This window comes from Pleurodeles waltl, chromosome 2_1 (assembly GCF_031143425.1).
Source record: "Pleurodeles waltl isolate 20211129_DDA chromosome 2_1, aPleWal1.hap1.20221129, whole genome shotgun sequence".
Classification (NCBI taxonomy): Eukaryota; Metazoa; Chordata; class Amphibia; order Caudata; family Salamandridae; genus Pleurodeles; species Pleurodeles waltl.
The window spans coordinates 184,307,521-184,321,735 of record NC_090438.1 but is presented as its reverse complement, the minus strand read 5'-3'; the positions used below and the strand labels follow the sequence as shown (position 1 = coordinate 184,321,735).

Genomic DNA, 14,215 nt, shown 5'->3' with positions numbered 1-14,215 from the left:
CCTTCTGAGTATAGTCTCCTCTCAGACCCATGCCTGTCTGCCTTAATCTCTCTTAATGTAATTCTGCAACTGAGTCATACTTCAGTCCTGCCAAATGTCACACACCGCGGGTTAGCCTAATGCATTTTAATGCTTGGCCTCCCAATACTGCACTAAAGATTAAATGTCACGCCAATTAAAGCTCCTCTTGAATTGCTCAAGGTGCTTTCAGTATGGCGGCTAGAAAAAAAATACGACTTTTATCCTACTCGTGAGAGCTCAAAGCAAATGCCAGATGTTGGAAATGGCCTCTCTGAAGGGTCACCCCAAAACGTTTTGCTTTCCTCCTCTTCTTTTTCTGACCTCATTCTTTCTGGCTTTAGGACTCTGGACACTTTACCACTGCTAACCAGTGCTAAAGTGCATGTGCTCTCTCTCTAAAAACATGGTAATATTGGCTCATACCCAATTGGCATATTTAATTTACTTGTAAGTCCCCAGTAAAGTGCACTACATGTGCCCAGGGCCTGTAAATTAAATGCTACTAGTGGGCCAGCAGCATTGATTGTTCAATCCACATAAGTATCCCCTTAACCATGTCTCAGGCCTGCCATTGCAAGGCCTGTGTGTGCAGTTTCACTGCCACTTCAACTTGGCATTTACAAGTACTTGCCAAGCCTTAAGCTCCCCTTTTTCTACATATAAGTCACCCCTAAGGTAGGCCCTAGGTAACCCATAGGGCAGGGTGCTATGTAGGTAAAAAGCAGGACATGTACATATGTGTTTTGTATGTGCTGGTAGTGGAAAACTCCTAAATTCGTTTTCCACTACTGTGAGGCCTGCTCCTTTCGGAGACTAGCTTTAAGGCTGCCCTCATATACTTTTGAGCGGTAGATTCTGATCTGAAAGGGGTAACCAGGTCATATTAGGATGGCCAGAATGGTAATAGAAAATCCTGCTTATTGGTGAGGTTGGATTTTATATTACTATTTTAGAAATGCCACTTCTAGAAAGTGAGCATTTCTCTACACTTAAAAACATCTGTGCCTTACAGCCTGTCTCCAATCAATTTCTGGTCTGTGCTGGTTGACAGCTGCCTTGTGCATTTCACCCAGACAACCAGAAACACAGGACACTTGGTGTCATCTTCATTCATCTGCATATTGAATGGGTCTTCTCGGGCTTGGAGAGTGGAGGGCCTGACATTTACATTTCAAACACCAGTGGTCTGCCCTCACACAATAGACTGATCAACCCCCCACTAGGACCCTGGCAGACAGATCTGGACTGAAAGGGGAACTTGTGCACTTCAAAATCACTCTTTGAAGTCTCCCTCACTTCAAAGGCATTTTTAGGTATATAAACAGGGTCTCTGACCCCACCAATTCAGACACTTCTGGACCTACAACTGCATCCTGTCAAGAGGAACTGCCTGGCTGCTCAAAGGACTCATCTGGACTGCTTTGCTGAGAAGGACTGCTGCCCTGCTGTTGCCCTGCTGACCTGCTGGCCTCTGACTTTGCTGGAAGGACTCTACCTTTCCCCAAAGGTGCTCTCCAAGGACCTGGATTGAGCTAGCCTCCTGTTTCTGAAGTCTCAGGGCCAACAAAGACTTCATCTCTTCAGGAAATTCCTTGTGTGTCGAAAATCGATGCAACGCCAGGCAGAAATCAACACGAAGCCTGCATTGCGGGCGAGAAATCACCAAACAACCGACCGGAAAGGCGCAGCCGGACTTCCCGAGTAAAAATTCAACGCAGTGCCTGTGTTAGAACAGAACAATTTGGCACATCACCTACTGGATCGACGCAGTGCCTGTGCCTTCTTCCAGCGCGTCAAGGATTTTCATGCATCATCTCTGGGCATCAAAATATCCTCGCATCGCAGTGAGGAGCCAAGACTGTGCACCAGAAAACTATGCAATCCCCTTGCAGCTTGGAAAGAAGTGACACATTGCCTGTGCCGCGTCGGAAAACCCAACGCAACACCTTATTTTTCCACGCATCTCCTCTTCTGCAGTCTCCGTGCATCGTTAGTTTTGACGCCTACCAGGTACTGTGTGTAACAAAGAGACAACTGTTTATTTCTAAGGATTGAGACTCTATTAAACTTTTTTAAAGTGACATTTCAACTTGTGTTTATTGGATATTTGTTGTTTTTACCTCATCTTATTCAGATAAATATTATCTATTTTCTAAACCTGTGTGGTGTATTTTTGTGGTGTTTTCACTGTGTTACTGTATGATTTATTGCACAAATACTTTACACATTGCCTTCTAAGTTTAGCCTGACTTCTCAGTGCCAAGCTACTAGAGGCTGGGCACAGGACAGTTTGGATTGCATGTGACTTGCCCTGACAAGGATTGTGGTACCTACTTCGAGAACGATGTATACCTTTGCCAACTGGAGACCTCATTTCTAACACCAGAGCAGAGGAAAGGTGAGGTTTCCTCAAGAACAGCTCTCACTTTATTACACTTTTCAGTCCTGAATATCAAATACTGGTGCCTGGAGCAGTCCTATGACCTTCTGATTAGATAGAGGAGCTACAGTATCAGTGCTTAATTTATAAATAAGAAGGTGCCGGTGCTCAAAGCCCTCCTCTTAAACACGCGGCAGCTGCAATTAAATGTGCAAACACGGAATACTGAGGCAGTGTAATCCCGAAGCCATCTCGGACCACTTCAATCCATTTAAAGCCACTCCCTGCCCCTTCAGCTCACACCTGCAGCTTTCTGCTTTCTCTCATTGTGACGCTTTTTCATTTTTCTCTTCCTCCGTCTTTCCCAAACGTGTCTTTTGCTCGCAGCAAATGCTTGAGGCAGAAGACTAAGCGCCACCCCTCAAAAATGAGTGCCGGTGCTCTGCACCGGAAACAACAAGCACAAATTAAGCACTGTACAGTATGTCATAAAGCAAAGAAAGGGAGAAATACTACCTGAATCCGAATTGGCAGACAACCAGTGATCGGGCCTATTCCATTTCCATTTGTGTTCCTTGTTAATTATTTTATTTATTTATTTTTAAACTGTAATCTCATGCAGTTTATCAAAGTGGTGCTGGTCCAGATGCCACTTCTTTGAAAAGTGGTACAGTAATAGACGGACTATTATGGCTTAACAGTCCATTTAATTTAACTGAAATATGTGATGTGCCTGTATTACACAGAAGTTTACTAAAATATAGTAATGGCTCTAAAACATGTATTTATTGGTTGATAAGTTCATAAATAGGTCTGCGAGGGGATCCTGGCAGTAAAGGAACGTAAATTAGTGATCTTGCATAGGCACTTTAGGAGCATCAGGCAGTTTTTATACAACACAGGCAAATTTGCAAAATCTATCTCTCTACATAAGCATAACTTGTTCCCTACTCGGATATCAGTTCTCTATTCTGAATCACTCAAAGTGTCACACATAAGCAGACTGAAAATGTCGATATGTCACACATAAGCAACCTCAAGACTTGGCAGCTACGGTACCTCATTTCAGAGATCGCAACCTCTCCTCTTTAAAAACCCTATCCCAGTAACCGAACATTAATATAATCTATAGTGTTGCCAGATTCTTAGAACACTTCCTGGACCTATGGAAGAACAGAAGAGGACTGGACCTGACATAGCCTATCATATAGAGTGTTGCCAGATTTTTAGAACACTCTATAGCCAAAAGCCAACCAAAAACAGTCCAAATATAGCCCAGTGGTGCTACTCTCTAGAAAGAATTGTGTGGGCACTATTATGCAGGCAGGACATAATGATTTGTAGCTGGAGCATGTTGCAGAGATGGTGTGTGCTGAATGACTGCCTCTTTTGTCACTAGTGAGTGATTGCAGCAGCCCTGTCAAGTTTCCAGTTTCATGTGTGATGTGCTGTTCCTGTCTGTTTTTTATCTTTGAATCCTGGAACATGTAGTCCTGTTTAGTCCATCATAAAATATGACTGCAAGTCCCAGAATTCAAAGAAAAAACCTGAGATAGACCAGCACATTACAAATGAAACTGGGTAACATGGGAGCTATGTCGCAGAGAGGGCCAGGGAGTGGCGCACAACAGAGTAGCATACCAAGGATGACATAGGTCATGGTGCAAGCAAGGAAAATGGCCCCTTTGACTGTTGAGGTGGTACAATACAGCAATTATCAGGCATCAATGGGCCCTAAAGATCATTGGGTCCTAGTGCCACTGCACCTGCTGCACCAACAGTAGGTACGCCCCAGGAAGTACTTCCTTTCTTATCCACCCCGGCTTAATCACGATCAGGTGGGCAACAGGCAATCACTCATTCACGACAATTGTACTTCTCCTTCAGTTTTAAGACTTGCAAGAAGTGTGAGTAACACTAGCATTTGGAGGCACCAGTAATGGCACGTAGATTTGCTTCTTGCTAAATGCCCATCTCGCAACATTTTCTGGTAGCCTTGAGGGAGACTCCAAATTTCTAACCTGAGTAAAGCATTGTACTTCTATGTGTATTTTAAGCAAACTGGACAAATACCAATGGAAATGGAGATATGTAATTACAAGGGCTCAGTCTGCTGGCACCCTTCTCCCACCTGTGAAACTCTTTAACAAACTGAATTATTCATGGCCCATGAGCAAGTGGCACTTTCATGCATGACAAGTCATGGGGTCCAGTGCTCTGTACTAATGGATTAACACAATTATATTAAGATTATTCATAGAAACGTCTGCAAATGAAGATGAACAAGGCAGGCGGGTTGAGAGATGCCTTCGGAAACTTGAGTGACAAAGCTGCTGTTCTAAGTGCGCCAGTCACACTTAGGAGGCACTCTCAGCTCTTGGTTAGTGCAGGCATAGTGGATAAAGCAGCAAAGACTGAGGCCCTCATTATGACTCTGGCGGACGGTGGTAATTTGGTTAAAGGTACTGCCAACAGGCTGGCTATACCTTTTCCCAAATGATGACATTGGCGGTTTGGCTCAAGCCAAACCGCCCATGTACCACTCCATCCGCCAGGGTGGTAACAGCCGCCGGGCTGGAGACACCAATCTCCAGCCCGGCAGCTGTCACAATCCCACCCTCAGGATTATGACCCCACCTACCGCCATGGCAGTAGGCACTATCAGTGCCAGAGAATTCCTTCCCTGGCACTGATAGGGGTCTCCCCCGATCCCCTCCCCCTCCCCAGAAACCTCTCCTGCCCTCCCTCTCCTCCTCCCGACCCCCTGACATCCACACACCCACATGCGCACACATACACACTCATACACACACGCATACCCACATCCACCCACGCACGCACACATACATACACACACCCCGCAACACACACTAACATACATTGTAGCACACACACATGCACAACATACACGTACACTCACATTCATTCATTCACAACCGCATGCACGCATACAAAAACAGACACCCACCCCACACACAACACCCCCACACACGCACACAACACCCCACCACTCTTTCCTGTTGGAGAACCCAATTTACCTGCTTGCAGGGAGTACTCCAGCAAAACACTGCCAGGCTGTATCATGGCTCATGATACGGTTGGCAGTGTTTTTCTGGTGTGGCACTGCTGCTGGCAGCAGCGCCACCTTACCTCCGTCCGCCGCCATGCCTGTCGATGGAATACCGGCAGCCTTCTGGCGGTATTCCGTCTACGGTCATAATGCGGTTGGCGGCTGGTAGCCACGGCGACAGTATGTTGGTGGCCGTTGCCGTGGCTGTTGGCGGCATTTACTACCAATGTTGTAATCTTTTATCAACACAAATTTCTAGCCCAATATGCTAAAAATAGCACAAAGTCATTTTTAAAATAGCCAGATATTTAGCAATCTGCACAAATCAATATCTAATCGCACAACCAGGAAAAATTTAGCCCAAAAGTTGATCAATATTTAATTACACAATTGGGAAAATGTAGTCCAATCATGGCTTTCCTGGTAGTTTGATCGACAGCTGGACAACTCGTTGTGCCCTCCTCCTACCTTATGCTATCTCTCTGACTCTAGCTAAACATGCTGCGTCATTAAATATGAGCAGCTTCCAGTTCTGCCTTCCCTCAGTTATAACTGAGCTTGCTCAGTGTGTACACGCTTCAGGGGAGTGTTTTGGACCCTTGTCTCTGCCTCCTTAGGTTTTTCTCCTTTTAACCCTATTTCTGACTGAACTTTGTTGCTTGTGGTTTATAACATGTAATTAGACAGCTCTCATTTTATTAATGATGACAATGATGATGGGGAAGCCTTTAAGAATGATTTAAATTACTTTATTCATTCTTCAGTCGAACCATCCATTGCGACCTCCACTGATAAGATATCAAAGAATATTGAAACTTCTTTAATGAGCATGATGTCCAAGACCCTTTTGGCCCATTCTGTGGGGGAACGCAGAAAACGGAAGACACTGTCTTTACCTGTTAAAAAGAAACAAGTAACGATCCTTAATCCTGAATTTGCACTTTTGAACAGTGAGATTTCCTCACACCTGACTGATGATGTCATTCCTCCGACGTCTCCTACTAAAGAGGGAAATACCAAAACTCATTCTAAGTGCAAAAGTAAGTCTAAGAGTATTCAAGACGCTCCCCAACAAATAGTCATTTCCAATATTATGGATACTGATAATGACATGAGGGATCCAGGTGACAATACCGATATCCTTGGGGTCAATAATACTTCTTCTCCTCCTCCCCTAAAAAAGTCAAAACTGTTTCCTTCCACATCTGATTAGTATCTGCCCAAAACAGTTCTCGACATAGAAGGAATTCCTATGTTCAATCCAACTCTAATTCGCCATCCAAACTCAACGGAATGGTTTCCCAATGCCTATGTAGGGGATTATATATCTTCTAGGGTATGTCTTCCCCTGGGCAAGAAAACAATAGTGAAATTAAAATTAGGATGTCCCTGGCCTTATCTTTCCTCCAACATGACTTCTACTCCAACGATCGATCCGTCGTTACTTACTTTCTTTTTAAAATTTGTTAACGATCCCAGTAAGGGAGTTGATAAGGCCTGGTCGACTTGTCAGGACAAATTACTTGATTTATTGGGTCCTTTGGCTCGCATTTTTGATATGGTGGAGACAGCCAGATAGGACAATCTTGATATTGATCCTCTAGATCTTTCTATGTGGATTCAGAGAGCTTTTTGCTTGCTTGGCAACGCCAACTCTGCAATAACACATGAGCAGAGGAAAGGTCTTCTTTTAAAGTTTTAAAGAGGTCTTCTTTTAAAACTCGCAAATCTGGCTACTCTTGACCCAGGCATCAACGGCTCATGGTCTTCTGTTTGGGGACTCGTTTATCAAAGACCGTAGTCATTATGTTACCACTTGTTCATCCATTGACAAAGCCAAACAGTCTCTGAAAAAAGTTTTTCCCAGCGTGTTTTTGCACTGGCCGATAGAGGCAGGACCCGCTTTACCAGCTGTCCCTACCGTAACCAGAAAACCAGATGCTCATTCAATTCAAGCTACGGATACCAAGACTACAAGCCTCAATTCTACCCCCAGAGAGGTAGAGAATATCGAGGTCGTGGACAAAAGAATTTCAGAACCAACAGTCAACAAGATGAGTCTTTCTTCTGGACCTCCTCATAGAGGAGGCCACCTTCAGTATTTCCTCACAAAGTGGCAAACAATAACTGCAGAGCCTTCAATTTTAAATACAATACAAGGGTATCCTTTACAGTTTTATGCAACACCTTTCCAAAGTGTGTTCCCTCCTCCTTAAAGGTTTTCATCAGACATGCTCAATATAATTTCCCTAGAAATTCAGTCGCTATTGCAAAAGCAGGCAATTCAGTTTTCCGTCCCAGATCCCTTGGGATTTTTTAGTTCTCTGTTTTAAGTCCAGAAAAAAAACAAATAGATGAGGCCGGTTATCAACCTCAGACTCTTCAACCAGTTTGTGGTTTACTGTCACTTAGAAATGAAAACTATCATACACCTCAGAGACTCTTTGCTTCAACATGACTTGATGGTAAGGTTAGACTTGCAAGTCACTTACCTCACAAACCCCATTCATCCTTCTCACAGAGCATTTATTCAATTTCATTGGCAGGGACAAACCTACCAGTTTTCATCCCTTCCCTCGCACTCTCTTTGGCACCATGGTGCTTTACAAAAGTAATGAAACCAGTAGTTAGGTACCTCAGGTCTCTGAGTATCAGACTAATAATTTGCCTGGACGACATTCTGCTTATGATTCAAAATATACAAATTCTCTGTTCCAATCTTCACCTCACGTGTTCTCTTCTTTCAGAGTTGGGCTTCCTGGTAAATACAGAGAAATCAATTTTGATTCCCACTCAGCAGATAGAGTTTCTAGGTTTTCTGGTAAATTCATCAAGCACTACTCTTCACCTTCCTCAACCAAATGTAAAAGCAATCAAAAGAGAAATCCTTCAGACGCTTTGCTGTTCCGCAATTTCCCTCAGATCCCTGGCAAGGGTGGTAGGCCTCTGTCTACTTACATTCAGGCCATCTTTGCGGGTCCACTTCATTACCAGGCCCTTCAATGCCTAAAGATTCATCACCTGCGCAAAGGTCTTGCCTATTCTGATTCTATCAGCATCGATCCAGAGTCCTGTTTAAAGCTTCAATGGTGGATAAACCATTTAGACACCCGGAACAGCAAGACTATATTTGTGTCAGCCCGCCGATCTTGTTTTATAATCCAATGCAAGCCTGACAGGCTGGGGCACTAGTGTGGTCCAATCTTGACTGGGGTTACATAGGGGGTTATTACAACTTTGGAGGAGGTGTTAATCCGTCCCAAACGTGACAGTAAAGTGACGGATATACCACCAGCCGTATTACGAGTTCCATAGGATATAATGGACTCGTAATACGGCTGGTGGTATATCCGTCACTTTACCGTCACTTTTGGGATGGATTAACACCTCCTCCAAAGTTGTAATAACCCCCATAGTCTCTTGGGGAGTCCAAATTGCCTATCAACTATTTGGAGATGCTGGCAGGCACCTTTGCAATCAGGAGTCTTGCAAAAGACAGGGTGTGATGTTCCATTCCTTTCCACATGGACAACGTTTCTGTGGTCTGTTATATCAATCATCTTGGTGGCACCAGATCCAAGCCTTTGGTGGAACTGGCAAAACGTTTTGGGAAATTCTGCCTTCTCAACAAGATCTCAGTCCGAGCAGAATACCTACCGGGCAATCTCGATTCCATAGCAGACTGGCACTCCTGTCATCCGTAGGACTACAGCGATTGAATACTTCATCCCTTAGTGTTCCCGTCTCTGTTTCACAAGTGGGTCCTTTCAGTATCTATCTTTTTGCTACCTGCCTCAATTCCCAATTACCTTGTTTTTGAAGATGCAGAAACTTTCTTTCAGGACTGGTCCCATTTAGTCATCTACGCTTTTCCTCCTTTTCTCATGATCAGCAGAGTTCTCGCTCAGGTCAGGCTTTAATATGCTACACTGGTAATAGTGGTCCCGTTCTGGCAATCACAGGTATGGTTTCTGTCACTTCTTGAACTGGCAATCAACTTCCCTGTCCTCCTCCCATCCTTTCCCAATCTTCTGGATGCTTTGGGCCATCCTCACAACCTAGTTCTCAACAACACCCTCATTCTCTCTGCTTGAAAAATAGCAGGTCCGCCCAATCGATCAACTTCATTTTGCCAGAAGCTTCAGAATTTATTAGCAAAGTCCTGGCCTCCAGGAACCACCAAAGCTTACGAATCTGATTGGTCAAGCTGGTGTTTGGGGAAATGTCTCGATCCCTTTTCAGCCAATATAATTTATATTGTTAATTTCCTGGTAGCTGAAGCTAGTGGAGGTAAGTCTTACAGGACCATCAACTTGTACAGATTGGCAATTTCCATTAATCATCCCTACATCAAAGGCAAAGCAGTGGGAGAGCATGCGCTCATCTGTCACCTATTAAAGGGAGTAACATTTTTTAATCCTCCTCTTCCAAAGTATAACAAATTGTGTGTTGTAAATGTGGTTTGAATTTGTTTATTTCCTGCACTGACAATGAGGGTCTTTCTCTAAAAATGCTTTCTGCAAAACGTACTATGTTGTTATGCCTTATCTCTATTAAACGTTTGTCGGATGTTAAGACTTTGGATGTTTCCTCTCTCCAATACAGTCCAATGAGGTGATGTTCACAGTTAACAAACACACAAAGACTAATTTAAACCCAGTGTTTTGCCCTTATTTCCTGGATCAACCTAAACTTTGTGTTGGACAATGCCTTAAAGTGTATGGACTTTTGATCTTTGAGCATACACTCATTCCCAGCTCCTTATTTCCTTTCGGAAACCCCATAATCCAGTTTCTTCCGCCAGCAGGCATTGATATCTCTGTTTTCGGGCTCTTTCTTCCAGGGGTGCCTTTGCTTCTAAAGCTTTTTGGGCGGGTTCCAGACTAGAGGACATTCTGAGATCAGCAGACTGATCTAACGATACTGTCTTTAGGGCAACCCGTTCATACTGCAGCTTCTGTTGTAATTAACATACTTTAAACAAGCATAATAGGAGCCTCCGGTCTTGACATAAAATGTAGACTTTTCTAGTAATTTATGGAGGAAAGTCTTAATTTTATTAAAGACATAGAGGCGAGTATTATCCCACCGCAACACTTGGTATTTGGTGTTTGTTCCTCCCTGACCGCAGCTTCCTCTTAAGGATATCACAGTATCAGCAGGATTCTCAACTTCCACTGCTGCTTCGGCCGATCTCCATGGTGTGCTTCCTCCTTTTCCATTGGATTCTCCTAGGAGTTTCGTTTTCATGAACTTTTACCAAGACTTTTTTATGTTTACTCTAGCATTTCCTATTATGTTATCTATTTTTCCTTTGTTTTCTGGATCTATTTAACTTCTCGCACAAGAAAAGAAGGCTGTCCACAGTCAAGTATGTGGTTATACATATTACTGGTATCCTAATGGTGGTTACTATGATTAGGTTTTTCTATCCCATTAGGTACTCTGTTGCTGAGCCTTTTGGGATTTGTAGTTCCACTGTTCTTGACTGCTGCTATATAAATAAAGGCAATATTAGAGGTGCATAATACTCAACATGTTTTTAATAAAATTAAGACTTTCCTTTATAAATTACTAGGAATATCTACATCATTACAATTTATAAATGAGTATAAAATGTAGCTTTAATATTTGACAGATGCCTCCTGCTCCAGCGCCAAGAAATCGTAACTATTACTTCAAACTGAATAGTAGATTTTGCGCCATATGTTGTGCTGCAGCATGTCGCGGCACGAGCTGAGCATTCAGCTTGGGGCGCGCCGTGGTTCCTGTTTCAGGCGGCCGGGCGTGCTGCACCCCTTCAGTTCTAAATTTCCTTGCACGAGGCTCCAAAATGGGAAAGGGCCCTCGGCGAGTTATGGGAGCAGTGCTCCCTCGATATTAGGCCTGGGCACCCCCGACCCCTCACTTACCTGGTTCAGCCTGTTCCTTTCTTCTTTTTCTCTTCTTTCTCCTTTTCTTTTTTCCTTATTTTTACACTTAACAGCCATGTTCTTCTTTATCCCACCATGCCCTTCTTTTTCCCTGCATGCCTTAGGACGCTTTTCCAAAATGACGCCTTTCTCTATAGTCTCCTATGATTCTTTCACAATCCAACATGGTGTCTTTTTTTCTTCCTGTTGGTCATTTCCTGTCTTAGGATATATAAGGAGTGTGATTCTTGTTCTCCTTGCGCTGCAACACTTCCTTTGGTGGTGATCTTCACTCCTGTTGTTTTTTCTCCAGTTTTTTCCATTGCCTGTTCCAGTTTCTTCCAGTATTGTTTTTTTGTTGGAAGACTTACCTTTTTGCGTATTTTTGTTCCAGGGCTATAGAGGTTTTTCCCTTTGGGGTTTTTTCCTCTGGGACTCCTTCTGGAGGGCACGGACTGCCTTTTGGTGTTCCATCATCAGCAGCACCGTCGCTACAAGAAAGGGCCACCCCTACCTTGGTCAAGACAGAACCTGCAAGGATCAAGACCACTCTGCAGTTCCAGTTGGCCAGAGACATAAACGACGAGTAGCCCGTGACACCATAGGCCAATGGATCGACGCGACATAGGCTTGAGGGGATGCCAATAATGGACGCTATAGTCATCAACAATAGTCAATATATTTAAAGATCTGAACCTCAAACAAATAACCACACCAGTTTACTAAGAAGGATTGTGAATTTATTTCCCTATATTAACAATGCTAATGTCACGAAAATAACTCTCAAGCATAAACGATAAGCATATAGAATCAATAATGGCTGATTAGAACGTCTTATATATCTGAGTTTAATCAAAGCAATCATACAAATTATTTCAAGTATCTTAACAGTGATTAATAACGCTAAGATTGGCAACAAAGATAAAGTATACATCAGGGCAAAAGGTCAAAGAATGTCAATATAAATCATGAGCATGTGAAGATAAATTCCCCCACAAACCACAAATTAGCATTAACATGTTGGACTTCATGTACAAAGATTTAGAAACACAAATTTAGAAAAATCACACTAGCTCGGGTTATTATGAAAAAAAAACACTAGTTATTATGCAGCAATCAAACTATAAGTTGCAGTTGGTACCTGCAAAGCAAAAGAGACACATATATCAATGCAATTTCATACATTACCCATAGAACAAAAACATGCAGTCTACTTCAGCACAGGGACACCATCAGGTAAGTCTTCAGAGAATCGGGCCTACAGCAACAGCTAAACCCACATCGCTAATATGAGTCGAACCATTAAAGGATCATCTTAATTGAAAAAGGCAATAGCAAAATCGTGTTCTCCTCCCCCAGAACAGATGACAGAATGTTATATCAAATCTTGAAAAGTCCATGATTGGTCAGTACATGGGGTGGTTTACAATTCAGCCAATGAACTACTTATTAGATAATCAAAAGTAGGCTGACAACAGTATTCACTAAGATACAATTATAACAGTAACTTTTCCTCTTCCGTCTCGTCTGTGACTCCATTGTTCCATCTCGTCTAAACTTCTCTTCTCAGGAAGAAACGCCTCAAACCTTGTATCGCCTACTTCCATCCTCGAGGAAGAAACCACGTATTAGTGACAATTTCAAACAATAGAACATTCAAACTCGTGTAATGACTTAATAAATCTGACCTTGTAAGACATAATGTAGCAACCCGCTAGGGGTAGCTGTTTACATACTTATAAGCTATTAATCACACTCTTTTATGTAAGCATTGAGCAAGGGAAAATAACTATGATTTTAACTGAAGTTTTGCTTAAACAGAGAACAAAATGAATTATGGTGACCATTTACAAAAGTCACCCGTTTTCACTTCTTAATTCATCAACGATTAGTACATTATTGATTAAAAAAAAGAAATCATTAAAAATTTGCACTCTTGCACTCCTCATTCATAAAAAAACTTTACTGATTTCTGAACAAATGCCTTATTTACCATTAACTTAAGCGTGTACTCTTTCTAAGATGTATAATTGATTACCAGCCTGGCCATTCTCTTACATGCACTAATTAGTGAGTGCCCAAAATTCTGGAGCTATCGCTTATCGCTGGTGAGGGCAAAAAATACTTTACAAATACTTTTCGCGCGTTTCAGGTGAAAAGAAAGTTAGTTCCACGGCGTGGGGGTCTATTACCCAGTAGGAAGTTAATCTTTCAATATGGCTGACAAACGGGCTTACAGGACGCTAATCGCCCTCGTCCTTCTTCAGTGTTTATCAGATCTGGTGATTGTGAAGCTATTATTTTTACGTCGAGTACTGTAATCACAAAGTGGCAGGGGAGTAGCGCATGCGCGCTGTCGTGATGTTCATTGGGCGGTAACTTCTGTCAACTATCGCAGGGCTCGGGTGCCCGTGCACAGAGCCCCGCTCCCGCGCTGCTGTCAAAGGGTTGAAGTCAGCCCCGCCCTCCGGAAGCATGGCAACCCTGAAGAGGGATACCAGGCTAACCTCCCTGCAGACCTCCATGTGTGCAGGATTGGCGGGGGTGCTCAGCCGGACTGTCACCGCCCCCCTCGATGTGGTGAAAGTACTAACCCAGGTGGGCACTTTCCACAGCAAGGAGGGCTTCTTGCGGACTTTCCCACTGCTCTACCAGGCAGAGGGGATCAAAGCTTTTTGGAAGGGGAACTTCACCGCCTGTATCCGCTTGTTTCCTTACAGGTCTGTTCAGCTCGCTGCTTATCACAAGTAAGTGCAGCTCTTTCACTGTCACCAGTGCAAATTGAAAGCTAATTCGAATAAAGCGCGCTAAACTAGCCTGCTGCAAGTCAGC

General features: G+C 43.3%; 1 protein-coding gene and 1 long non-coding RNA gene across 2 annotated transcripts in view; one reads left to right on the top strand and one right to left on the bottom strand.

The window, feature by feature from the left end:
- Positions 1-12,101: 12,101 nt before the first annotated feature.
- Positions 12,102-13,774, bottom strand: LOC138262425 (uncharacterized). The gene is made up of 2 exons (XR_011199223.1): positions 13,377-13,774; positions 12,102-12,991 (listed from the first exon to the last, which is right to left on the bottom strand). It is a non-coding gene; the product is annotated as an uncharacterized lncRNA (long non-coding RNA).
- SLC25A43 (solute carrier family 25 member 43) overlaps positions 13,763-14,215 on the top strand; it is a 198,707-nt gene continuing 198,254 nt past the window's right edge. Inside the window, exon 1 of the mRNA XM_069212320.1 lies at positions 13,763-14,130. Within this exon, the coding sequence (XP_069068421.1) occupies positions 13,859-14,130 (272 nt within the window). The 5' untranslated portion in view covers positions 13,763-13,858. The remainder of the gene's footprint in view (positions 14,131-14,215) is intronic.